Source organism: Palaemon carinicauda, chromosome 30, assembly GCF_036898095.1.
Source record: "Palaemon carinicauda isolate YSFRI2023 chromosome 30, ASM3689809v2, whole genome shotgun sequence".
NCBI lineage: Eukaryota > Metazoa > Arthropoda > Malacostraca > Decapoda > Palaemonidae > Palaemon > Palaemon carinicauda.
This window is the reverse complement of record NC_090754.1, coordinates 74350097-74377788: the sequence shown is the minus strand read 5'-3', so window position 1 is coordinate 74377788 and position 27692 is coordinate 74350097. Positions and strand designations below refer to the sequence as shown.

Below are 27692 nucleotides of genomic sequence, written 5' to 3'. Positions count from 1 at the left end.
AAAATCAGTGGCTGGGAAAGAGACTAAACACTAGTTCATATAACTACGTTTTCAATCTCTCACTGCACATAGCCTGGGGACGAGAATAAAAACCTAAAAACGTTTTATCCTTCCTCCCCGTACAGCGACTAGGGACGTGAGTAACACGAGAACAACGTTACCCGCTTGAACGGAACGTTTTCTCTCCTCTCTCTCCCTCCGTCTCTATCTCTCTCTCTCTCTTTCTCTCTTGATTTCGCACCTAAGAGAAGAGCCCAATTATATATCGTCAAAAAAAACATGTTATTTGACTAAAAGAAAAAACTGAAAGGTTTTTCAAATAAAAAGTTCCTTTAAATTAGAATTTAAAACATTTAAGCTAAGAAAGAATGAACAAAACGTCAGAATCGATTTACTCTTACTGCAAAGTGAAATCGTGATACACTCTCTATCGTAACGATAGAGCGCATGTTGAACGTCCTGAACGTCAACAACTGCGTAGCATAAAAAACTAAACGTTAGTTCATCTTTGGAAACAGTACGAAGACTATCAAAGAAATTCTTTCATAAAAAATTACATTTAAAAAGTTTTAAATCCTTAGCTCTTTAAAAGCTAAAGACGATATAAAGGGCTCAACGTTGATTAACTTCGGTTTCCAAGTTAGGACCGCCTACTCTCAGGAAAGGTCTATATAAACAAAGCATTAAAATTTATTTTTATATGTTTATAAAAAATGGAAAGTTAATGGAAGAGGCCTAATAAAGGCGGAGAGATATAAAATATACAGAGGAAAATCTATAACGTGATAAGATAATTACTAAAAGCCTAAACACACTTCCGTCTAAGGGAAGGGTCGGCCATTTAAAAGTGAAAGAAAGTCCATACTCTCTTTGTCACCATAATTAAATCTATCCAAAACGAGTTCAAGTTTTAAGATGAAGATAAAACACCTGCATAGCGAAAGCTCAAAACTAGAATAGTGTACTTCACCAAATAGTTGTGAAAACAAATCCAGTTAGCAACAGCGAATTAGTAGGTCTTGCCGGTAGCCCGACAGAGAGAAAATTGAGTTCTTTGTTTACAATGAGTAATGGGTATCTGAACGACAGATGGCGCTGTTGAGTACACCCCCTACCTGTGTAGCGATCGCTGGCGAATTTTTACGTAGAGTTTTTCTGTCGAGCAACAGAGTTGCAGCTATTATAATCACCGGCTAAGTTAAATATTGAAAAAGTCTGAATATACATGTTAAATAAATAGGTAAATATGGTGTCACTACTTCGCGGATTTTCACCTATCGCGGCCGGGTCTGGAACCTATCTACTGCGATAAACGAGGGTTCACTGTACCACTGTATATCTAAATATTTATTCAGATAAACCATTAGGGTTAAGCCCAAGGCTTAAACAGAGGAAAAAGGGATTGCGCTTATTCTCCGAGGAAAAAAGAGCAACCGGGGAGTGTGAGAAAGTATACTAGGGCCCCATAGGCAACTAGCCTAGGCGCAAAGAGAATCAATTACCTAAATCACCGAAACTCGTATACTATCTTGGAAGAAATATCAACAATATCTTATATGTATAAAACTGCCTAAAACTTCAATAAATTTTTTAAAACACTCGGAAATCTGAATATCATGCATGAAAGTACTAGGGCCAGACGTCTAGGCTACAAAGCCTAGCGTAAGCCAGGATCGGTAAATCATTCGCCAAAACGGAAATACTGTACTAAAAGCATCATATAAAGAATTCCTATGTAGAGCTAAATAGCTAGAATTATTAAAGCATAACGGCCGGGAACGTCGCTCTGGCTAACTAAATGACTCATGCATGGCGAGCGACAGCGTCCAGGACGCCTCTGGTAGGCAACAGCTCTTGTAACGAAAATATCGTTATCGAATTATCTTAAAATCACCAAGAGCTTACATTTATACATAATAGAGATAATACTCAACTTTCCAGAGGCAGAAGAAGCTAGAGAAAGCATCATGAGGTTGAAAATAATCCAAGATAAGCGAGTAACACAGGGAAAATCACCGAGTTGTTGAGCAACGCAAAAAGGAATGGAGATGGCGCCGTCAGCTGCGCTATGTACGCACTCGAAGCGAGATAGGAGAGGTGCCTTGCTAGCGGCTCTCCTTTCTTCTCGTTTTTCGTTTTCTTGCCACTTGACCCCTTCGAAGTGTTAATTCTGTTCGGGGTGCAGATTGCTATGTGGAGTGTCAAGAATACGTCCTCTGATATTATGCGATATCCCTAGTTCATTTAATGAGGGATATTCGCTCCAGGAGTTAGAATTCTGGGTACCTTAAGGTAAATTCTCTGGGAATATCACCGTAGTCAAATATACCCAAGGAAGCTACCCTATAGGAACTTCCATCAGGACGACATGGCCTGAGCCCAAAAAATACATTTGTATCTTCTTTATCATGACTTTACCCTCGTTCTGTGGGCTACAGGACAATCTTTGCTCCATCAAGGCACAGGTCTGAACATAAATGTTCCAGTTGATTTTGGAATTGACAAAAGACCAGTTGTAAAATGACTAGTGTAAAGGAATTTTATTACATCAAGTATCTATGGAAATTCTTCCAGCAAGGCATCAGCTGAGCTTTTCTTTGTAAGTATAACCTATTTTGGTCAAGCCCTATTCCACTTTGGAAGTCCTAAGAAAGGTGGACTTGAACAACAATGACAATAATCAAAAAGGAGTCACTGGTATTTCTCTTATAGATCACCTTCCAATTAAAATCAAGGATTGTATCCTCACTATTAACTGATAAATCTATGGCAGATAAAGATCCCACATGTACATAGAAAGACATTAGACATTAATTTACTTACTTTACTTTGACATCTGCTTTTCCGGTCCCATACAACAGGGGTACCCCACTCTCTACAGGACTTCCACTGTCGTTTTACTTTGTTCGTTCCGAGTATCTAACGTTTCATATCGCGTATTGTTCATTTACTATTAAATGGTCACTGTTGTATGACTGTTGAAATAAGAAAGTCTTCAGTTTCCTTTTGAAAGCCTTAATGTCTTTAATCATTTGGATGTTTCGTGGAGCTTATTATATAGTCTCGAGGTCGCATATCTAAAGGCTCTGGAGCCTAAAGTAGACATATATCTCAGTTCCAATAATTTGAAGTCATCTGTAACTATTCTAGTGTCAACACAATTTGTTGGCTGCACAATATGTAGCAATTATCTTAAGTATCTTGGAAGACCAGTTTTGATAACTTGGTGGGTTATTGTACATATTTCAAATTCAATTCTCGCTTATATCGGCAGCCAGTGTAAATCAATTAGTATAGGGGTGATCTTTTCTCTAGGTGGGACACCTTTTATCAGTTTTGCTCTTCTGTTTATTATGTTTTGTAATTTCTGAAGTTGCACTTTTGGTAAATTGTAATAGATAGAGATGCAGTAGTCAATCCTGGTAAATAACACATTTTATCACAAGTTTCTTTACAGAATTTTCGTCCAGGTACTTTTTTATAAACGCAATATTTCTTAGATGATAACCAGCAGTTTTTATTACATTATTTATTTGGGCATTTAGTGACAGGTTACAGTCAAGAAATACATCTAGATCTCGAACTTCACTAGATATCGGCAGAGTCATTATTTATGTTCATTTGAATATCACCCAAGTTTCTCACACTGTTTCTCTTACCCACCATTATGAATTCAGTTTTGTTCTCATTTAATTTTAGTTGTTTAAATGTCATCCATTCTCTAACACTATCAAGAATTCGGTTTAGAGTTTCAGTAGTGTCATCTATATCATTTATGGAGAAGTAAAATTGTATGTCATCCGCAATTAGTTTGAACTTCACACTATGCCTTTGTGGTATTTTCGATAGACCAATAGTATAGCTGCAGAATAAGATTGGGCCAAGTACACTCCCATGGGGTACCCCTCTGTTTAAGGGTTCATATGATGAATAAGAGTTTCCAATTTGTACACAACAATTTCTACCAACTAAGTAGTCTTTTGGGTATTCGAAAGCTTGATCATCAACGCTGATGGAGCATAGATCATTTATTAGCAGTTCATGCACAACTGTATCAAAAGCAGCACTGAGATCGAGCAATATTAAAATACCATATTTATTTTCATCCATCATTTCCCGCACATCATTTACAACAGAGCAGATGGCTGTCTCCGTACAGTATAACTTTCTGTAAGTAGATTGGTTTATCGGGCAAAGCTTCTATTACTTCTAAGTGACTGACTAGTTGTTCAAGAATTACATATTCAAGCACTTTTGAAACAAAGGATAGATTCGAAATGGGTCTATTTGAGCTTAATTCCTGGTAGTGCAGTGCATTTTTCAGAACTGGTGTGACTATATTAGGTATATATGCTTTGAGAAGAGAGATAGGAACAAGATAGGACAGAAAGCATTAAGAAAACCAGAGGTATGACAGAGTTAGGTTCCAATGGGAGTCTCCCTGTCAGACAACAAACACCTACCTCCAAAATTCTATCATATCCCTAAAGAGAAACAGCTAGCCCATCAGTGACATTCCTAAGCCTAAAGTCACCGTTCCAACAACATTTCACCGACTGAAGATAATTTAAGCAATTGAAGATAACTTGCCAACTCTCCAATCAAGTATTCTATTAGTCTAACTTCTAGACTGTTCACAATACCAATCAATATCTTGAATTCATTTTAGTCTTTGAAAGTAAAAGAGCAGCGACTTTGATTTTCCTTGTAAATTAGTTTGTGAATAAATGTTGCTGTTGTTGAATCCTTTATGGTTATTGATTGAAAGAATCTGTAACAATTCTGAGATTGTAGCAAAATTCTATCTTGTGCCTTTTGTGTTGCCTCTCTATATGATATTCTTTTGGTGACTTATACTACCTGAATTTCATTTCATATAAGTATATGTCACATTTAAAGCTTTAAAGGTTACTCATGATGAGCAGAAGCAAGGGATAGAACAATGATTAGTGACCAACTATACACATGCATGATGAATTCCCAATCCACTTTCCACACAAGCTATGACCAGGGAAGGCCAAGTAATGGTTGCTGATGAGATTCCACACATGCTATGACCAAGGAGGGCCAAGTAATGGTTGCTGATGACTCAGCAGAAAGACCTATTGGCTCCCACAGACCCTGCAGACCTCACATCCCTAGTTCATAGGGACAGTGAGGTCATGAACACGTGAAAACTTTTTCAAACTGCCAGCAAAGCTCGAACTTCAAACTCACAAATCGTGAACCAGTGACGTTAGCCACCAGGCTACTAAAACCTTTGTTTGATGCAGGGCATCCTTCACCAAAATTCACAAACTTCGGTTCTGCACTACACATACCATTTCTTATTGGCAATAATTTATGCGTATTGATGGCTTTCGCTATTCTTAGGACATACAGTATAAGATATCATGGTACATAAATCCAAAGTTTTGACTTTAAAGGATCCTCTAAGCCTAGGTATATACCATTTGGTGAAGCAGCTATTCACATGAATATAAAAATTCTGAAACCCTTTGGGTATTAAAAGATACAATGAGGATAGTCTGTGGTACATCATTCACCTTTCTTTCATCCTCTCAACTTGTGTAACTTGATAAAAAATGCACATCAAACCTGTTGCATATATCAAAACCTTGGAAAGGTTAAAGTTTGTAAGTGAAGTGCATTCAGACTCTCCCTATAGTTAACAAATATAGAAATTCATGGCTTTCTTCAGGTGTGTTTTCTACCTCTAATACTATTATCTATTTATGTACCGAGGAGAGATCTTTGGCTGTGTAGGTGCACTTAATATTCTCTCTGTAGTTAAAATATGTTGGAATTTCAAATAAAACTTATAGACTTACTATGAAAATTTAATCCAACACCTAACATTCTTCTTCTTAAATTCAAATAGTTCTAGAGTGGTTAAAGTGTCAGATGGCCCATAGGTAGTGTACAGATTATGGGGAATATCCTTGAGTTTTATTTTTTGAAGAAAACAAAATAGCAACCAAAAATCTTAAAAAGTACCCCCAGAACTTCAGAGCTGAAGACTTTCTAGTCTCTCCTCTGAGCATGAGGTTTTTCTCACAAGACCTCTTTAGCTATCTACCAAGAAGAGCAGGCTACCTTCTCTGAATGGCATAATAAAAGGAGTGTCTCTCAGGTATCAGCCCCTCTTCAGCAGATCGAGGATACTGTACTAGTTGCAGATGCGGAAGAGAAGCTTGGCCAATTAGTGACAGAATTTGGTAGGGTGTGTGAGAGAAGGAAGTTGAGAGTTAATGTGGGTAAGAGTAAGGTTATGAGATGTACGAGAAGAGAAGGTGGTGCAAGGTTGAATGTCATGTTGAATGGAGAGTTACTTGAGGAGGTGGATCAGTTTAAGTACTCGGGGTCTGTTGTTGCTGCAAATGGTGGAGTGGAAGCAGATGTACGTCAGGGAGTGAATGAAGGATGCAAAGTGTTGGGGGCAGTTAAGGGAGTAGTAAAAAAGAGAGAGTTGGGCATGAATGTAAAGAGAGTTCTGTATGAGAAAGTGATTGTACCAACTGTGATATATGGATCGGAGTTGTGGAAAATGAAAGTGACGGAGAGACAGAAATTGAATGTGTTTGAGATGAAGTGTCTAAGGAGTATGGCTGGTGTATCTTGAGTAGATAGAGTTAGGACCGAAGTGGTGAGGGTGCGAACGGGTGAAAGAAATGAGTTAGCAGCTAACGTGGATATGAATGTGTTGAGGTGGTTTGACCATGTTGAGAGAATGGAAAATGGATGTCTGCTAATGAAGGTGATAAATGCAAGAGTTCATGGGAAAAGTACAAGAGGAAAGCCAAGGTTTGGGTGGATGGATGGAGTGAAGGAAGCTCTGGGTGATAGGAGGATAAATGTGAGAGAGGCAAGAGAGCGTGCTAAAAGTAGGAATGAATGGCGAGCGATTGTGACGCAGTTCCGGTAGGCCCTGCTGCTTCCTCCGGTGCCTTAGATGACAGCGGAGGTAGCAGCAGTAGGGGTTTCAGCATTATGAAGCTTCATCTGTGGTGGATAACGTGGGAGGGTGGGCTGTGGCACCCTAGCAGTACCAGCCGAACTCGGTTGAGTTCCTTATCAGGCTGGGAGGAATGTAGAGAGGAGAGGTCCCCTTTTCTGTTTCATTTGTTTGATGTTGGCTACCCCGCAAAATTAGGGGAAGTGCCTTGGTATATGTATGTACATCTAGGGAGAGAAGTTCCTCTTAAACTTGGCTATGAAAGACTATCTTTCAGTTTTTTGGCAGGTCATCAGACTGAAGGACTTTGACCTCCCCTCCTTGTGGGAGTTTTTCATGCCCTTCTCAGGTACTTGGGGGCCCCCAGAGAGGAAAATGACCCATGTCACCAAGGCTCTGAGGCATCTGCCCTTCGGGCCCCTGGAAAGGCTATATGACAAGGATCTCAACGTCAAGAATTGTCTTTCTACTAGCTTTAGCATTTGCAAATAGAGTCAGTGAGCTTCCAAGACTTTCTTATAAGATAAGACCCTCAGAGGGATGGGAGTCTGCAAAAATTCACTAACTGGCCTCTATCCCCCAATTATCTTCTCCACCAGGAAGAATGCATTGTAGAAGCTTGAATTTTGGTCAACAACTTACTAGCATCACTTTCACCTATCATGACAGGGTCAGAACTTTCAGCAATCAAGGAAAGTAAGTCTGAAACTGGATCAGTACATGCAAAATGGGGGAAAGGGAAGGGGGCAGATAGTCCCAGAAGGGCAGTAATTAATCCCCCCAAAAGACACTCACCACTAACGGCTTTGCCCTGTGTCAATGTCACATTACCTAATGACACGAAATGCATCTCCGTACTCGCGACAGCTGAAGAGGCAGACTGCCAACTACTGTAAAGTGTCTGCTGCCATTAATCTTCTCCTTACCCCATTCCTTGGTTGAGACTAAGATAGGATCTGAAAAGGAGGAGCAGAAATTAACACCCTTCAAGGGGATGAAGCTTCTGAACTTCCATGCTAGGTTCATGAGAGAGCCAGTTAGCCAGGTCCCCTCACACCAAAGTTGGAAGGCAGGCTGCCCAAAATGGCTTAATTACAGTCCCCTGAGGAGAGGATAAGAGCATCCCATCTATCTGTCCTCCACTACTTCACAGCTGCCTCATATTATTATTCAGAAAGAAAGACAAAGATTCCATTACTAATCAGTTCTAATGGACAGTGATATTCTAAGCTTCATGTTTTGCTTCACCTCAAGTCAAAATTAGCCTGAAAGTTGTCTGTCTGGTAAGCTAGGAGAGCCTTTCCCCTAAGACACACTAACCTATGTAACTCAGCTTTATCTTATTGGGTTGCTACTTTCGTACAAACAAAGTAAATGACACTACGATACTACCCTGGAAAGATGTCATGTAAATTGATTGATTGACCAGCAAAAGTAGCTGAGGTATCCTCTGGGATATTAAACCTCCTTTGTCAAATGACAGGGGAAGCAATTACTTGTAGATCTACTAGACCAAAGATTTGGGGATTCACCTGGCCAAAGATCCCTACAACCATGGAAGTCCATAAGAAGGCTTTGAATAATGAGCAATGCCAAGAAAACCTTTCAATTGCCGAAACTGACCAAGACGAAGGAGCTGTGGCTGACCCTCTAGATCATTGGCCTCATGAATCACCTCAACCTCTAAAAAGTGTCACTATGACTCCGTGTTCTCTGCCTCTAAGGGCAGTACACAAGCCAGCTCCTCAGGATTCCTAAAGTCCTACAGGAAACGAAAAGCTCAGCAACCTGCTCTTGAGATTGTTCCTGCCCTCTGAAATACCATTGGTTCAGTTAAAAAACTGATGAAGCAGACAAGAGAACTGGATCCATGTCTGCCAAACAATCTCTGGAACTGGCACTTTAATCAGAGAAAGAACTACCAAATACAATTCTCTCTGAGAAATGGACGTACGTAGTCAGTCCTGTTCAGTGCTCAGGAGCGCTGAACAACTGAAGCCAATAATACGCAGGACTGGTACTGTGCTACCTGACAAGCATATGGGGAGGGAGTAAGCTGTCAAATATTGCCAACCCTTCCCTTCATGGGGCCAAGGGCCCACAAGATACAGAAGGCATATGAGCAGTCCTACTCTGTCCAAGCAAGAGCAAGAATCATGATCTACACTCACCTAGACTACATTGTCAGAGCTTGGACCTGGGATGGATTAACCACCAGAGCAGTATCAGAAGTTAAGATACAATATAAGTCACTAGGTGAGCACCATCACCTACTCCTGAGGAAATAAAAACGGTTTCTAGAAGACTGATCAGACATCTTGCAAATCTTTCTTCTCGAGCTTGAACCCTTTTTTTCTTCTCCTTACAATGTGAAAAAGTATCCAAGGAGGAGTTGAAAAAAGAATTTTCTTCTTCTTCCTCACGCCAGACATATCTGTCTTCACTACAATCAGAGGTATTGAGGTCTGAAGAACCGAAGTCATTGGTGCTACAATAGAGAGGGAAACTGCAAGGAAATCATTGCTTGGAACCATAGACACTGGGGTCACAGACAAAGAGGAAGTACTGCGAACATTTAGTGGAGGCACTGGCACTCAAACTAAAAGAGTTTTGGTTGAAGACAGAGTATCCTTCCAATTACTAAAAGGTATTCCTTGAATGGCCAAAAGAGAGCCACAAAATTTTACCTACATCATCAGCAAATGGCAAATCAGATAAAGGAATGTCTAGAAGCTGCACACATGTGAATTCCTCTATGTAGGAGATATTCGCTTTTGAACAACATGAACCATGCGCTAATTGACAGTCAAAGTTTTCATTCTCCTTACATCTCCTCTGCAAAGTCCAAGTTAAAAGGATTAGGGGAGGGGGAGAGAAAAGAACCAAACAGGTTCTCCAGCATCAATGGAGGAGTATTACAGACCAAGGATGCCTTCTTAGCCTTCTTTCTCTTCCTGCTAAACCTTTCACACTGTGTAAGGAATCACAGCTGACACCCGTTAAAACACAAGAGTAACGTAGCACAAAAACATACTTGACAGTCAAGTAAATGGAGAGTGGATCCCCTGTTATTGAAAACTACCTTGTTAACAATTCAACACCTATTCCAGATTAGGCACAACAATAATCTTAATCAAAAGGACAAAAGTTTTTTATTCTCATAAGAGCAAATGACCAAATATTTTATATTATTTGCCTTTATAATTACAAGTTTTTAAGGTATTACAAATGTTGGATATAGTATTTTGGTACTTTAGGGATATTACGGTAAGTCATGTAACTCGAACATAATTTATGAAGATAAAAATATAGAAAAAAAAAAAGTACCCTAGCAGAAGATTTTTTTCATCTAGCTTGCTTATAAATAGTAAATCACATTTCTATTCTTCAATATTACTAGGTATTATGCATGTTGTGAGGAAATACATCCCTTATTACTTACACAAATCCTGTGGGCAGTTTTTTAAAATTACCAGTCTCTGGAATATAATGAACAGGAGTACGTGGTGCTCTCTTCCACTCCCAGTAAAATTTCTGATAATGTTCCGGTGTTTTTGAAAGATAATGTCCTGGCTGAAACACTTTCATTGCAAGCCATGGTCGAGTGAGAGCTTTTGCGGCAAGTTCCAAAGGCAGCGCCCGAGAAATTCGAATTTGATAGGCAGCTTGTAAAGGGAATTTTGCAGCAGCCATCTTTGAAAGAGAAAAATATACATTTAATATGGCTATGGAAAGAGAGACAAAATAAGAGAAAATTTCTTCACAAATATCACTAATTAATATATATTGTGAAGTGTTATAAATCTATTAATGTTAATTAAGATTTGTTCTAATACAAAACCACTAATTTACAATGACCTAATAATCAGTATAAGACACTACCCAGTTAGAGATCTTCCTTTTCTGCCTTTTTGAGGATGCATCCAAGTCTCTGGGCACCTCTTGTGATGGAAAAATCACAAATTTTAAGTAATTTGTATTTTTCCTAACAGTACTTACCTCGAACTAGTTTCTTAGGAGTATCTGGGATCTCCTTCCCATCCGACCAGAGTTTTGTGTAGTTTACCCTAAACCCATTTTCTATGAAGGGTAACCTCAGGCGGAGTGATACGCGCCCTGAGGCTAACCCCGGGTCAGAGAGCATGCTTGCTCAGGTCTTGACCTCCAGTAAGTTTTTGGTAGCTAAGGTCTCTAAGAATACCAGGGGACACTCGGGGAAGGCAGGGTGGGCCATTACCCGTAAGTAGTTCGAGGTAAGTACTGTTAGGAAAAATACAAATTACTTAAAATTTGTGATTTGTTCCAACACGAAGTACTTACCTCGAACTACTTTCTTAGGAGACTTATACTTTAGGAGGTGGGCGTGGCCCTAAAGAGTTCTTGAGACCGTGCTGAGGAATATCCAGAGACCTAGAAAGGAGGCTAGGTAGTGTTGACCACATACAAAATCGATCGAGAGGAAACTACAAAAAAACCCATCTTAGCGTCTAAGAAACTCACCTGTGCAAGAAATCCTAGGGGACATGACTTCCCCCCGTTGAGGTACTTGTCTCCGGCTCAGGGCCCTCTCAGAGCCCACTTGAAGCGGAAAAAGGGGAAGAAAGTACAAGGGGGCTTAAGGAACGAACCCATGTCTCTTGTGCTTGTTACCCGCAGTTATCACTGAGGCTATACCTTTAAACCGTTTGGAGCGCAGAAACGACGGTACCTATCGAGAACCCGTCCAGGGATTTTCTTGAATAGTCCTTCAAATAGTGAGCCGTGAAGGTAGACTGGTTGGCCCAGTTGCCTGCCCTTAGGATCTGGCCCAGGTGCCTGCCCTTAGGATCTGGCCCACTGCCATATTCTTCTCGAAAGCCAAAGTATTACTAAGGTCCCTAATGTCATGGGGCCTGGGCTTTCCCGGCAGGGGGGTTCCTACCTTACTGTAGGCCCTGATGATGACCTGCCGCAACCAGAAGGAGATGGTATTTTTCGAGACTAGCTTCTTCACGAGGCCTGTAGAAACAAAAAGGCTTTTGATCTCGGGCCGGAGTCTGGCTGTCCTCTCCAAGTATTTCCTCAACGCCCTGACGGGGCACAGGCGCAAATCCTTCGAGTCGTCCGACCAGGGGATTGCCGGAATTGAGAAACCTTCTAACCTGGGGTCCCACACGGCAGGATTCTGGGTCTTGGCTACGAAGGAAGGGACGAACTTGAACGTGACTTCCGGCCAACCTTTCGAGTGAGCCACTTCGTAGGACAGACCATGGATCTCGCCCACCCGTTTAGCTGAAGCTAACGCCAGCAAGAAAACTGTCTTGAGAGTGAGATCCCTGTCCACGATGTCTTTCAGGGGCTCGAACGGGGGTTCGGATAAAATTTTCAGGACCCTTGCCACGTCCCATTGTGGCACCTTCACAGCTTGCGGGGGGCATGATTGTTCAAAACTTTTAATGAGCATTGAGATATGTCTGGAGTTACCCAGGTCTATGCCCTTCAGGAGAAAAACTTGGCCCAGAGCAGCGCGGACTCCCTTGATGGGCGGGATGGACATGTTGACCACGTCCCTGAGGTAAATTAGGAAGTCCGCTATCTGCAGAATGGAGGCCTTCAGGGGCCTGATGTCCCTAGCGGTGCACCATTTGGTAAAAGTGGCCCACTTAGCCTGGTAGACCACTGCTGATGATCGTCTCAGGTAGCCCGACATCCTACGTTGCTGTACTCGACGAATAGCCCTCCCTCCTCAGGAGGCGCTCGATAACCTCCACGCGTGAAGGCGAAGGGACCCAGGGTTCTCGTGGAATCTTTGGAAGTGTGGTTGCCGGAGAAGGTCTGGCCTGTCCGGAAGGGGCCAGGGCGGCTGTTGTGCTAACTCCCTTAGGTCCACGAACCATTCTCTCTCCGGCCACCAGGGCGCTACCAAAGTCATCCACAGGTTGTCCGCCCTTCTTACTCTGTTGAGGACCTGCCTGAGCATCCCGAAGGGGGGAAAAGCGTACACGTCGAGATTGTCCCAAGGATGTTGGAAGGCGTCCTCGAATGCCGCTTTTGGGTCTGGCACAGGAGAACAGAACACGGGGAGTTGTGTTTTCAGCCTCGTTGTGAAGAGGTCCATCACAGGAGAACCCCATTTTTGAAGGACGGTTCTGGCTACTCCCGGGTACAGAGACCATTCGGACCCTACCACTTGCCCCATCCTGTTGAGGCCGTCGGCGAGGACGTTCCTTTTCCCCGGAATGAACCTTGCCGAGATTCTGATCTGCTCCACTTCGGCCCACTCCAGAAGTACTAACGTGAGGACGCACAGCTCCTTCGACCTTAGGGCTCCCTGTTTCTATATGTAAGATACCACCGTGGCGTTGTCGCACATCAGAGCCACAGTGTTTCCCCGGAGTAGGTGGACGAACTCCTGGCACGCCCTTCGTACTGCCCTCATCTCTAGCACGTTTATGTGCTGGGTCTTCTCTTGGGCCGTCCAGCTCCCTCTTGCTGACTTCCCTAGGAGATGGGCACCCCACCCCTCCTTCGATGCGTACGTGAACAGGAGCATCTCCGGGGGGTCGGCTGCAAAGGGCATCCCCTTGAGGGTGTTCGTCCTGCAGCTCCACCATCCTAGGACCTGTTTCGTCTTCGGGAACACCGGGACCACCCTGTGGGGGGAGTCCATCTGGTTCCAGCTCTCTTTCATGTTCCACTGGACCTCCCTGAGCTTCAGCCTGCCCTGGGGAACCAGTTTCTCCAACGACACAAGGTGGCCTACCAGTCTCTGCCAGTCCTTCGCCCTCCTGGGTCGGTCCGTCAGGAAGGGGCGGAGGACCTGGTCTAAGTTGTCCAGCCTTTCCGAGGAGGGGAAGGCTTCCACCAACCGGGAATCCAGGACCATTCCGAGGTAGGTCATCCTGGTGGAGGGTATCAGTTGGGACTTCTTTAGGTTGATGGTGATCCCCAGAACTTTGCAGAACAGCAGCAGCTTCATGCCTTGCTCCTTCAGTACTTCCTCTGAAGCTGAAAGTAACAACCAATCAGTCATCTAGGTACCGAATTAGGCGAATGACCTGTTCGTGTGCCCAGACTGAGACCGTCGTGAAGACCCTCGTGAAGACCTGGGGGAACTGCAACGTTTGGGTACCCCATTTTACCTGTAGGTACTTCCTGCTGGAGGGATGAACTGGGATTTGGAAGTACACTAAGCATCCTTGAGATCTACTGACATCATGAAGTCCCCTTCTCTCAAGGACGCCAAGACCGACTTCGGAGTGTCCATTTTGAAGTCGTTCTAGCAGACGAACTTGTTGAGGGCTGAGAGTCTATGACCTAGCTCCATCCTCCTGTCGCTTTCTCCACCAGGAACAGCCTGCTATAGAACCCCGGACCTGGGTCCTGGACAGGTTCCATTGCTCCTTTTGCCAACATTGCTGAGACCTCTCCCTGCAGAGCTGTCTTTTTCAAGGGGTCCTTGGGGGCTAGCCACTCCGCCTGCTGGTCTGGCATCTGAGGTGGAGGGTCCGCTAGGAAGGGCAACCTGTACCCTTCCTTCAGTAGTGTCACGGTCCACGGGTCTGCCCCATGGTCTTCCCATGCTTGCCAAGAATGTTTGAGGCATCCCCCCACCTGAGGCTTTGGCAGGAGTAGGGGGCCTCCCTTCCTATCTTCTCCTTGAGGTGCGGCCTGAACGTCCCCTTCTGGACGCTGAGAACGATGGTCTATAGGCGGTTTGGGTCGAGGCTGGTCCCCTACAGGAGGGCTGAGACGACTGAAACCAGGCTGTAGCCGAGTTGTCTCTCCTGGCCTGGCTAGGAGAGGCCCGAGGTGTCGGCGGTGGACCTTCTGTACGCCGGCCTTCTGACCGGGTGGGGCCTGGGCTCGTACGGGTTCTTCAACTTCCTAACCCTCTCAATCGACTCCTCCGCTGCCTTCAGGGGAAAGATAGCGTCGTCCCACAGGGTCAGGCTTCTCAGAGACCTGGCCTCTCTGTCCGGAAGCCGCCTAGTGATTTTGCTCAAGACCGTGTCCCTCCTCCGCAGGACCCAGTTGGCGGCCAAAGCTAGCAACTGGTAGGAGAGGAATTACAGGGACTTACCTCCCGAACTGATAAGTTCCTTGAGTAAGGCCTGAGTTTCTGGTACCGTAAGATCTTATGAGGACTGGACGCCCACCAGGGTGGAGGCCCACCAGTCCAGCCACAAGGAGACGTTGACCAAGTCCTTCGAAATCTCCTCCATCATGATCGCCTCCGAAGGAGAGGAGCAGATCGGAGCCGTCGACACCCTCTCTTCTGAGGCTCCCTGCCCCAACACGGCGAGTGCCGGCTCTAGTGCACAGGCGCCTGCTCGCTGTCCCCCCGGGAGGTAAAACTTACTCTGGGACTTCAGGCCCTGGAGTAGTTTGGAAGCACTCTGATTCTTGGGAGCCTCGGCGTGATTGGCCACGATCCTGTCCACATGGGTTCTACCCAACTTCACGTCCCTCGCTAAAGGAAGAGCCAAGGAGGGCCGCTGCTGGACCGGGGCGTCCACTATCCTATTAAGACTGGAATGCCATGAATCTTCAGAGGAGGGCTCCGGCTCATCCAGCCTGTGGTGGCTCCTGATGAGGCCTATTACCCTCCGATAGGCCGATACCTCCGCTAACGAACCCTCTCCATGGTCGTCAAGTTCTTCCGAAGGGCGCGCTGACGCATGCGACGGGGGTACTCCGGCGGAGGCCCTCGCATGTGGGGGAGTCCTGGACTGACCCTCTTGCGGGGGTTCTCGCTGAAGGATGGGCATTGCCGTCGGGACGGGGGCCTCCGTCCTAGGTCCATCACCCCTTCCGGAGGTCCTCATATCAGCGGGCCTGCCCGCCGAGGGGAGCCATAGGTCACGCTCGTGACGAGCTAGGTGGGCTTTTGAGGTCAGAACTCGGCTGCCAGACCAAAGGGGTGACTCTCTCCGCTGGGCGGATGGAGCCAGAACCTTCGCGGACTTACGCCTGTCGACTGGAAATTGCAAGGATGGATCCCTCCGTCGGTTGCCACTGCTGCCGGATGAGTATCTATCTGGGGAGCGCGTCCTCGGGCGCCAACTTGAAAGGCCCGGCGCCGCAGCTAACTCCAGCAGCCTGTCGCGGTGAATCATCACCCACTCACCGTCCAGGGAGGCACTTTTCTTCCACTTCCTCCTGGGGGATCCTGGGTGCCAACTCTCGTGGCGCGATCTAGAGCGAGAGCGAGAGCGCGAGAGCTTCCTGCGGGACTTCTCCCGCCGTCTCCTGAGCTTCCTCAGCGTCTCGTCCTCCGAAGAGCAGGAAAGCTCCTCCACTGAGGAGACCGAAGACTTGTAGGCCCTCTTCGATGACCTCGCCTCCCGCGCTGGGTAGGGGGGTTCCTTCGACGCTCCGTGGACGGCGACGCCTGTAGAAACACCTCCAGGAATATGGCCGACGGCGCTAGGGGGGAACGTGGAGGCTCTTCCGTGGGGGACCAGGTCCCGAAGCCTTCCTCCATCCTCAGCGGTGACCTGAAAGGCGTCTTGGGGGGAACCCACGCAGTGGGGTCCCACGGCGGGGAAAGCTCCTTTTGACGTCGCCCTCGGCTGCAGAGGTGCCTGAAAAACACGCCCAAGAGGCTGGAGAAGAATTAGGTACATTTTTCCCTCACATGGGGTCATCCAAGGAGACGTGACCTGCTTGCACCAGGACTCCGTCTCCCGTAAACACTCCCGCCCCTCCCTCAGGCCCCTCACTCGCCTGGAATGACGCCACAACTCCACTATCCCGAAGGTCAGACTCTTGAGGAAGGGCTGCGGGCCTCTTCCCCGCAACGGACTTACCTCGTCCCCTACTCTGGGTAGGGGAGAGTGGAAGGGAAGCTCGGTCCCACGAGACGCCCGGCGAAGAAAGGGAGGAAGGGACGCTCGGCTTCTTAGGCGACTTCTTCGCCGCCTTCTTCTTCTTGGTGCTATACCGCACCCACAGCACCTCATTCCATGACTCGCACTCCGGACACGTGGCGGAAGGGGAACAAACGCTGCCCCTGCACGAGGAACACAAGGAGTGCGGGTCAACTTGGGGCTTCGAGAGGAACGTTCCACACGATTTACCGGCCATAGGCCCAGGACAAAGGCGGGGATGCTCCATGAGGCAGGAGAAAGCACCTGGGGACCACGTAGATACCGCGTGAGACACAAAGGGGTCGGGGACACACAAAGTCACCCTGGGATCAGGAGAGCGGCGAGATGATATCGCGACGCAACCAGAGAACTTACTGGAGGTCGAGACCTGAGCAAGCATGCTCTCTGACCCGGGGTTAGCCTCAGGGCGCGTATCACTCCGCCTGAGGTTACCCCTCATAGAAAATGGGTTTAGGGTAAACTACACAAAACTCTGGTCGGACGGGAAGGAGATCCCAGATACTCCTAAGAAAGTAGTTCGAGGTAAGTACTTCATGGTGGAACAATTAAATTTTTCAATAATACATTCTATCATTTGGACACAAACATAATTTTATTTTAGCTTAATCCTGCATTCAGCAGCTCCTTAGTTACAATCTGAAAGAAAGATAAACATGTAAGAAGCCCACACCTGTGTCATTTGGAGTAATATTAAACGATGGGTGGCGTAGATAGTGGGGCCTTATCGTGTAAACTGGTGGTGCTGTATTAAAAGAACTGACCTTAACTTAAAATCTCTTTTGCTTTGAGTCTAATCAGTTCACACTAGCCCAAATAGTTTGTTAACTAGAAAACGGTCATAATGAATAAAACTACAGTAACCTGTACATGAAATATACAAAGCAGACAGCTAAGTTATAATTAACTTCCAATTAGACATGAATGACTGACCAATTGCTGGTGTTTATCAAAATAAATTATAAAAACATATCAATATGAAAAAATGGAAGATACTCTAGTGAAAATAACTTAGCTTATGAGAATAAAAAGACATTTTGAGTGAAATAATAAATACAAGATTTTTATTACAAAAATTAGAAAAGTATTTACATCTAAAGAACCAGGATTAGAAAATTAAATTACTGATTCTAAAATTCCTTGGCACTCCAATGCCAACCGTGACTGCCATTAGCCTGTCTCCTAAATATGATATTTTAATTATAAAATAAATTTTTGAATATACTTACCCGGTGAATATATAATAGCTGCTGCTCCAGCGGCTCGACAGAAAACACACACAAAAACTCGCGAGCGATCGCTATGAAGGTTGCGGGTGTGCCCACCAGCGCCAACTATCGGCCAGATACCAAATATACATGTAAACAGACCCAATTTTTCTCATCCCGCTGGGTCTCTATCGGGGAGGAAGGGGGGGCCTTTAATTTATATATTCACCGGATAAGTATATTCAAAAATTTATTTTATAATTAAAATATCATTTTTAAATATTTAACTTAGCCGGTGAATATATAATAGCTGATTCACACCCATGGTGGTGGGTAGAGACCAGAGTTAATTAAGTTTACAGCGTATATGCTTAGAGTTTTTGACAGTTATATCATAACAAAACCAAAATATATAAAGGTACCTGGTAAGGAAGTTGACTTAGACGATTACTCTGCCTTATTAGTCTGTCTTCCTCACGAAGCCCAGCGATCCTCTTAGGATGCTGAAAGACTCTCAGGAGCTGAAGTATTAAGGGCGGCAACCCATACAACAGGACCTCATCAAACCCCTAATCTGGGCGCTCTCAAGAAATGACTTTGACCACCCGCCAAATCAACTAGGATGCGAAAGGCTTCTTAGCCTTCCGTACAACCCAAAAAACAATATTAAAAAAAACATTTCAAGAGACAGATTAAAAAGGATATTGGAATTAGGGTAATGTAGTGGTAGAACCCTCACCCACTACTGCACTCGCTGCAACGAATGGACCCAGTGTGTAGCAGTCCTCGTAAAGAGTCTGGACATCTTTTAAGTAAAATGACACGAACACTGACTTGCTTCTCCAAAAAGTCGCATCCATAATACTTTGCAGAGATTTATTTTGCTTGAAGGCCACGGAGGTTGCTATAGCTCTAACTTCGTGCGTCTTAACCTTAAGCAAACATCGGTCTTTCTCATTCAAGTGAGAATGAGCTTCTCGTATTAAAAAATCTGATAAAATATGACAAAGCATTCTTTGACATAGGCAATGATGGTTTCTTAACTGAGCACCATAATGCCTCAGATTTACCTCGTAATGACTTAGTACGAGCTAAATAAAACTTAAGAGCTCTAACAGGACATAATACTCTTTCCAGTTCGTTGCCTACGATCTCTGATAAGCAAGGAATATCAAAAGATTTAAGCCAAGGACGAGAAGGCAGTTCATTTTTGGCCAGGAAACCAAGTTGAAGTGAACAAGTGGCTTTTTCTGTAGAAAAAACCGATGTTCTTACTGAAGGCATGAAGTTCACTGACCCTTTTAGCCGAAGCCAAGCACACTAGGAAAAGTGTCTTGAGGGTGAGATCCTTCAGGGAGGCTGAATGTAATGGCTCAAACCTGTCTGACATGAGGAACCTTATGACCACGTCTAAGTTCCATCCAGGAGTTGCCAAACGACGTTCCTTAGAGGTCTCGAAAGACTTAAGTAGATCTTGGAGATCTTTATTGTTGGAAAGATCTAAGCCTCTATGTCGAAAGACCGAAGCCAACATGCTCCTGTAGCCCTTAATCGTGGGAGCTGAAAGGGAGCGAACCTTTCTCAGATGTAAAAGAAAATCTGCGATTTGGGCTACAGAGGTACTGGACGAGGACACAGATGCTGACTTGCACCAGTCTCGAAAGACTTCCCACTTCGACTGGTATACTCTAATGGTAGAAGCTCTCCTCACTCTTGCAATCGCACTGGCTGCCTCCTTCGAAAAGCCTCAAGCTCTTGAGAGTCTTTCGATAGTCTGAAGGAAGTCAGACGAAGAGCGGGGAGGCTTTGATGGACATTCTTTACGTGGGGCTGACGTTACAGATCTACCCTTAGAGGAAGACTTCTTGAAAAGTCTACCAGCCATTGAAGTACCTCGGTGAACCACTCTCTCGCGGGCCAGAGGGTAGCAACCAACGTCAACCTTGTCCCTTCGTGAGAGGCGAACTTCTGCAGTACCTTGTTGACTATCTTGAATGGTGGAAATGCATATAAGTCCAGAAGAGACCAATCCAGTAGAAACGCGTCTATGTGGATTGCTTCTGTATCTAGGACTGGAGAGCAATAAATTGGTAACCTTTTGGTCAACGAGGAGGCAAAGAGGTCTATGGTGGGTTGACCCCAAGAAGCCCAAAGACTCTTGCCCACGTCCTTGTGGAGGGTCCATTCCGTGGGTATCACCTGACCCCTCCGACTGAGACAGTCTGCCAAGACGTTCAAGTCCCCCTGGATGAATCTCGTCAACAGGGAGATGCCTCGATTTCTTGACCATAAGAGAAGGTCCCTTGGGATCTCGAGCAGCGTGAAGGAGTGTGTGCCTCCTTGCTTGGAGATGTACGCCAAAGTTGTGGTGTTGTCTGAGTTGACCTCTACCACTTAGTTTCGAAGAAGCTTTCGAATATCATCAAGGCCAAGTGGACTGCTAATACAGTGATACCTCGGTAGTCGAACGACTCTATACTCGAACAATTCGGAGTTCGACCAAAATTTTCGAGAAATTTTTGCTGCGGTGCTCGACCAAAAATTCGGTACTCGACCAGCCGAACACGTGACGACCGCATGGGCTTTGTGATGATCGCGCCATCTCGGCCACTCTCGCTTGTTCGGGAAGCATCAGTTCTCTCGAGAGCGTCACTCAGACAACGCGCGATCAGCATTCGTTGTGATTTAGTGATTTTCAGTGCTTTTAATTGCTTTTTTAGCTTTCATAATGAGTCCCAAGAAAGTAATGAGTGTTAAGGGGAAGGAGAAGAGGAAAACAGTGCGAACAACGATCGAGTTGAAGAAGGAAATTATAGCGAAATATGAGAATGGTGTACGAGTGTCCGATTTAGCGGTAGAATACGGAATGGCGAAGTCGACCATTTCTACGTTTTTAAAGCATAAAGAAATGATTAAGAAGGCGAATGTTGCAACGGGAGTTACGGCGGTAACTAAGCAAAGGCCACAAGTGATTGAGGAGATGGAAAAGTTGCTTTTAATATTTATTAAAGAAAAACAGTTGGCCGGGGAAAGTGTTAGTGAAGCGTTCATTTGTGAAAAAGCGTTGCATATCTATGAAGAATTAGTGAAGAAAAGTCCGAGTACCAGTGAAAGTGATTCATTTACATTTAAAGCGAGCAGGGGTTGGTTTGAAAAGTTTCGTAATAGAACAGGTATTCATCGTGTTACTAGGCATGGGGAGGCAGCTAGTTCGGATCAAATTGCAGCCGATAAATACGTGGGGGAATTCGATCGGTACATAAATGAACAAAATTTGATCGCACAACAAGTCTTTAATTGTGATGAGACTGGGTTATTTTGGAAGAAAATGCCAGCCAATACGTACATTACCAAGGACGAGACGAAGATGCCAGGTCACAAGCCAATGAAAGATAGGCTAACATTGTTGCTGTGTGCAAATGCAAGTGGCGATTGCAAGATCAAACCCTTGTTAGTGTACCACTCGGACAACCCCCGGGTGTTCAAACGAAATAATATTTGTAAAAGTGCACTACCAGTTATGTGGCGCTCGAACACTAAATCTTGGGTCACAAGACAATTCTTTACTGAGTGGATAAACGAAGTGTTTGCCCCCCAGGTTAAGGCTTACCTCATTGAAAAGAGCTTGCCAATGAAATGTCTTCTGGTTATGGACAATGCTCCTGCACATCCTCCAGGTCTCGAGGATGACTTGAAAGAAGAATACAGCTTTATCAAAATCAAATTCTTGCCCCCCAATACTACTCCCATACTCCAGCCCATGGACCAACAGGTCATTTCAAACTTCAAAAAACTCTATACCAAGGCCCTTTTCAGAAAGTGTTTTGAAGTGACCAGTGACACGAAGTTGACCCTAAAGGAATTCTGGAAGGAACACTTCAGCATCCTCAACTCTGTTAACATGATTGACCAAGCTTGGCGAGGTGTGACCTATAGGACATTGAACTCTGCCTGGCGTAAGCTGTGGCCATCATGTGTCACAGAGAGGGAGTTTGAAGGTTTCCAACCAGAGGCGGGTCCAAGCACTGCTACCCCTGTAATTTCTGATGACACTGATGTCGTTGAGGAAATTGTTGTCATGGGCAGGAGTTTGGGGCTTGAGGTCGACAAGGATGATATTGATGAGCTTGTAGAAAGCCATTCTACCGAGTTGACTGTGGAGGAATTGTTGCACCTGCAACAACAACAGCAGCAGGATCTGATTGTGGAGCAGGAATCTTCAGAAGAGGATGAGGTAAGGGAGGATGTTCCAAGTTCTCTCATCAATGAAATTTGTTCCAAGTGGGCAGATGTGCAGGCTTTTGCTGAAAAATACCACCCAGAAATTGCAGTAGCAAACCGGGCAGTGCATATGTTTAATGATAGTGTCATGTATCATTTTCGAAGAATACTGCAGAGGAGGAAGAAACAATTAACAATAGACCAGTTTTTCACAAAAGAAAAGAAAGCTGCTACATCAAAGCCTGTTTCTCCTCCAAAGAAGAGACAAAGAAGAGAAGAAACCCCTGAAATAGATCTGCCCACCCTTTCATTGGAGAGAGAAACAACTCCTGAAGGAGAACTACCCCGCCACATCATGGAAGGGGACTCTCCTTCCAAGCAGTAACCTCCCCCTTCCATCCTCTCCACATCCATCCCTGTATGCCATCGAACCGCTGCTCAAAGGTATGTTCACTACAGTACAGAAAATGGTTTAAAATTGTTTTATTTTAGTACAGTAAATGGTTTAAAATTGTTTTATAGGATTTTCTGACCAATTTCATACACATTTAGATAATTATTGTTGTTTAGGTACACGTTTTATTAATATTTTGGGCCTGTTCGAGTGCTTGGGAACGGAATAGAATATATACCATTATTTCTTATGGGGAAAAAAAATTCGGTACTCGAACAAATCGGAGGTCGAACACGGATCTCGAACGGATTATGGTCGAGTACCGAGGTATCACTGTAGCTCCTTGCCGTTGATGTGCATGCTCTTCTGACTTGAGGTCCACAGACCCGAGCATTCCCGACCGTCCAGGGTCGCACCCCAACCCAAATCCGACGCGTCTGAGAACAACACGTGGTTTGGGTTCTTGACTGCTAGGGATAGTCCCTCTCTCAGACTGATATTGCTGTCCCACCATTTCAGGCATGCCTTTACTGGTTCAGAGACTGGGAATGATACCGTCTCTAACGTCTTGTCCTAGTTCCAGTGAGAGGCTAGATGGAACCGGAGAGGCAGAAGGTGTAGTCTCCCTAGTGAGACAAACTGCTCCAGGGATGAGAGAGTCCCTACGAGACTGTTCCAACTCCTGACTGAACAAACGTTTTCTTTTCAGCATTAGTTGGACTTCGAGCAGGGCTTGTTCTATTCGGTGGCAGACGGAAAAGCCCGAAAAAACTGGACTGCGAATCTCCATCCCCAATTATAGAATAATCTGGGATGGGATCAGTTGGGACTTTTAGGTTGACCAAAAGTCCCAACTCCCTGGCCAGACTCAACGTCCAATGTAGATCCTGCAGACAGCGAAGACTGGACGATGCTCTGAGAAGCCAGTCGTCCAAGTACAGGGAGGCTCGGATCCCCGATAGATGGAGGGATTTTGCCACATTCCTCATGAGCCTCGTAAACACGAGAGGAGCAGGACTGAGGCCAAAGCACAGGGCTCGAAACTGGTACCCCACATTCCTGTAAACAAACCTCAGAAACGGTTGGGAATCCGGGTGTATAGGAATGTGGAAGTATGCCTCCTGAAGGTCGAGAGAGACCATCCAGTCGCCTTCCATTAATGCTGTCAAGACAGCCTGGTAGACTTCATCGTGAAGTTTGTCTTGACAATGAACACATTGAGCGCGCTTGCCTCTTACGTACTCCTGCAGTGAACATGGTTGCCAGATCATTGGAGCCATCCCTGAGGGACTTGTTCCTGCAGAGAACGTGGCTGTCAGATCATTGGAGCCATCCCTGAAAGCCTTGTTTATGCATGACATAATTGTACAGCAAAACTTCAAACGCTCGAAAAAAAACTCCTAACAGGAGATGGTCTAGCTCTGAAGTCGACCATAAAATCTTGGAGCGTCTCATGGCCAGACGCCAGGGAGAGTCTATGAGGTTTGAGAAGTCTATCTGGGCAGAGGCAGGAACTCCCAAGCCGAGAACTTCTCTCGTGTCATATCAGACTCTCGCTCTATAAGCCAGCTTAAAAGTAGGGAAAGCAAAGGCTGTCTCCCCCAAACTCCTCCTGGTGATAAACCAGTCGCCTAGCAAACGTAAAGCTCTCTTAGAAGAGCGAGAGAGCACTAGCTTATAAAACAACGGCTTCGAAGTAGCTAGGCCTAGTGTAAACTCTGACGTTTAGGCGAACGAGGAGCAGCAGTTACAAAAAGATCCGGACAAAGATCCTTAAAAATCAGCATGATTTATTTAAAGTCCATAGAGGGCTAAGCAGCTTTAGGCTCCTCTCCGTCTGACAGAGTCCTCAAGGGAATATCAGTAGGAGGGGGAACAGCAACCTCCTCATCTGAAGGAACCTTGTCCGACAATAGCCGAGTCTCAAGCAAGGGAGAGACCTGCCGTGGTGGCAATGCTTTACAAGCAGAGTCCACACGCACTGGTGCATTAGTAGCGGACCAGGACGCAACGTCATGTAACTGCTTAACAGTCTGTGAACTGTCAACAACAATAGGTGCGGGAGGACGCTCGGCGTCCACTCGAGACTGTTTTGACTGCCTAGTCTGAGCAGTCAAAACAACTCTAGACTGCGGTAGTTGACGCTCAGCGTCAAAACAAGTCAACTCCGCTGGTTGGCGAACGTCCTGAACGTCAACAGGAGCATTAGGAAGCGGCCTAACGTCCAAATGCGGCTTAAAGTCAACACGTGACCGCATCGAGTGAGGCTCTACATATCGTGACTGACGTGACTTAGCTACGCCAACGTCAACAGGACGCACAAAGGTTCGTTTGGGCGGCTGAAGGCCAGGATCTCGATGAGATAAACGGCTAGGATCAACGTGAACTTTATCGGCAGAATAGTCTTCCATAAGAGAGGCAAGCTTATTCTGCATGTCTTGCCGTACAACCCATTTAGGATCAACGGGAATGGTTGCGGTAAGAGACGAGGGTAACGTCTGTGACTGCAAAACCTTGCCTACAAAAAGACTCTCGGAGCCTGTGTTACGCTTTTGTTTAGGCGGCGAGCAGTCTTCCGATGACTGCATAGGGTCAGAGCTGTCCTAATAGTTAAAATCAGGACGCTGGACCTGTCCTGAAAGGATTGACTTTCGCTTAAAGGGCCTCGAAACCTTGTTCCACGGTTTCTTATGCGAAAAGCCTTCGGATGACGAGGAGAAAATCGTCTCTCTCGTCTTATGGTAGGGGCGATCTTGGTGAGATACGCCTGATACCATAGAGGGAACGTCTGTTCGCTGATCAAGGCCTCTCGAACCCATAAGTCGTACGACATTATTTCTCCCCTGGGCTTGGGAGCTTGCAAGAGGTCTCGGACTAGGCGAACGACAGGCACGAACAGACGAACCCTCGGTCGCAACACTGATAACACTTTGCGCAATATCACTTTATCACTACGATTTTCTGTTTTGCACTTATTTCACTGAAATCGAATTTTTTAACAATTCACATTAGGTATGAATAAAACTGATTTCTACCTGAAGCACACTTTGCGCAATATCACTTTATCACTACGATTTTCTGTTTTGCACTTATTTCACTGAAATCGAATTTTTTAACAATTCACATTAGGTATGAATAAAACTGATTTCTACCTGAAGCACGCAATTCTACCCTCATCAAAAGGTTATAATTGCGAAATCAGTCGTATAATGTCAGCACATTAATACAAGCAAAAAACAGTAAACATATTTTAAGATAAAAAGATCAGTGGCTGGGAAGGAGACTAAACACTAGTTCATTCAAAACTACGTTTTCAATCTCTCACCGTACAGTGCCTTGGGACGAGAATAAAAACTAAAAACGTTTTATCCTTTCTCCCCGTACAAAGACTAGGGACGAGAGTAAAAAGCTGACTCGAGAACAACGTTACTCGCTTGGGACGAGAATAAAGATCGGAACATTCTCTCTCCTCTCTCTCTCTTCGTCTCTATCTCTCTCTCTCTCTCTCTCTCTCTCTTGATTTCGCACCGAAGAGAAGAGCCCACTTACCTTTCGTCAATAAACAGGTTATTTGACCAAAGGAAAAAACTGAAAGGTTTTTCAATTAAAAAGTTCCTTTAAAATAGTATTTAAAACATTTAAGCTTTGAAAGAAGAATGAACAAAACGTCAGAATCGATTTACTCTTTCTGCAAAGTGAAACCGTGATACTCTCTCTCTCTATCGTAACGATAGAGCGCAAACTGCGTAGCATAAATAAACTAAACGTTAGTTCATCTTTGAAACAGTACGAAGACTATTCAAAGAAAATCTTTCATAAAATATCTACTAAAAAAATATTCATTTAATAAGTTTTAAATCATTTGCTCTGTAAAAGTTATTTACGATTGAAAGGGCTCAACGTTGTTTAACTTCGGTTTCCAAGTTAGGACCGCCTACTCTCAGGAAAGGTCGCATATAAACAAATCATAAAAATTTATCTTGATGTTTATTATAAATGGAAAGCTAATCGAAGAGGCCTAATAAAGGCGGTTGAGATATAAAATATATAGAGGAAAATCTATAATTAATTTATAACGTGATAAGATAATTGCTAAAAGCCTAAAACACACTTCCGTACTAAGGGAAGGGTCGGCCATTTAAAAGTCAAAGAAAGTCCAAAAAAAAAAAACAATCCAAAGTCATCAAAAATTAAATCTATCCAAAAACGAGTTCAAGATTTAAGTTGAAGATAAAACACCTGCACTGCGAAAGCTCAAACCAAAAGGAAGTACTTCACCAAATATGTTGAGAAAACTCCAGGTTATACAGCGAGTATTGATACGTCTTGTCGTTAAGGCCGACAGAGAAAAAATTGGGTCTGTTTACATGTATATTTGGTATCTGGCCGATAGTTGGCGCTGGTGGGCACACCCGCAACCTTCATAGCGATCGCTTGCGAGTTTTTGTGTGTGTTTTCAGTCGAGCCGCTGGAGCAGCAGCTATTATATATTCACCGGCTAAGTTAAATATTTAAAAATGCCAAATTCATAGATGATTTGTATCTTTCCTAACTATACAAACCTTAGTTATTTATGAGGGGGTTAAACTTTCGGCGGTGCTGAAATGACCAGCCATTAAAATTTTGCGAGGGTTAACTACCCACACCGCTAGTCAGCGGGAGGGGGGGGGGGGAGCTTGCTACCACTCCCGTTCACACACCTGTGATTTAGCTCACTTTTCTTGGAGGTAGGACTTCAAGGGGGATAGGGCTGGCAGGCAAGTTTGTATAAATAGCTAAGGTTTGTATATTAGGAAAAATACAAATTATCTACGAATTTGTCATTTGTTCCGTAGCTGGAATACAAACCACACTATTTATTAGGGGTGACTCACCCATTAGGAAGGGTGGACGTTCCTGCCAATCTGGCTTTTGGCTTTACCCGGGGGCTCCTTATCTGAGTATGTTAGTATTAAAAAATAAAGAGTTCCTGCCCTCGCTAAAACCTTGCTACGCAAGGTCCGCGGCCTACGCAAGCTGTGTTGAGACAAGCAGAAGTGTGACTG

The 27692-nt window shown here is 44.8% G+C and overlaps 1 protein-coding gene across 1 annotated transcript in view; it reads right to left on the bottom strand.

Annotated features, from left to right (window-relative positions):
* Nucleotides 1-27692, bottom strand: part of mRpL28 (mitochondrial ribosomal protein L28) — a 191674-nt gene that overhangs the window by 140927 nt on the left and 23055 nt on the right. Inside the window, exon 2 of the mRNA XM_068354648.1 lies at nucleotides 10398-10648. Within this exon, the coding sequence (XP_068210749.1) occupies nucleotides 10398-10648 (251 nt within the window). The remainder of the gene's footprint in view (nucleotides 1-10397; nucleotides 10649-27692) is intronic.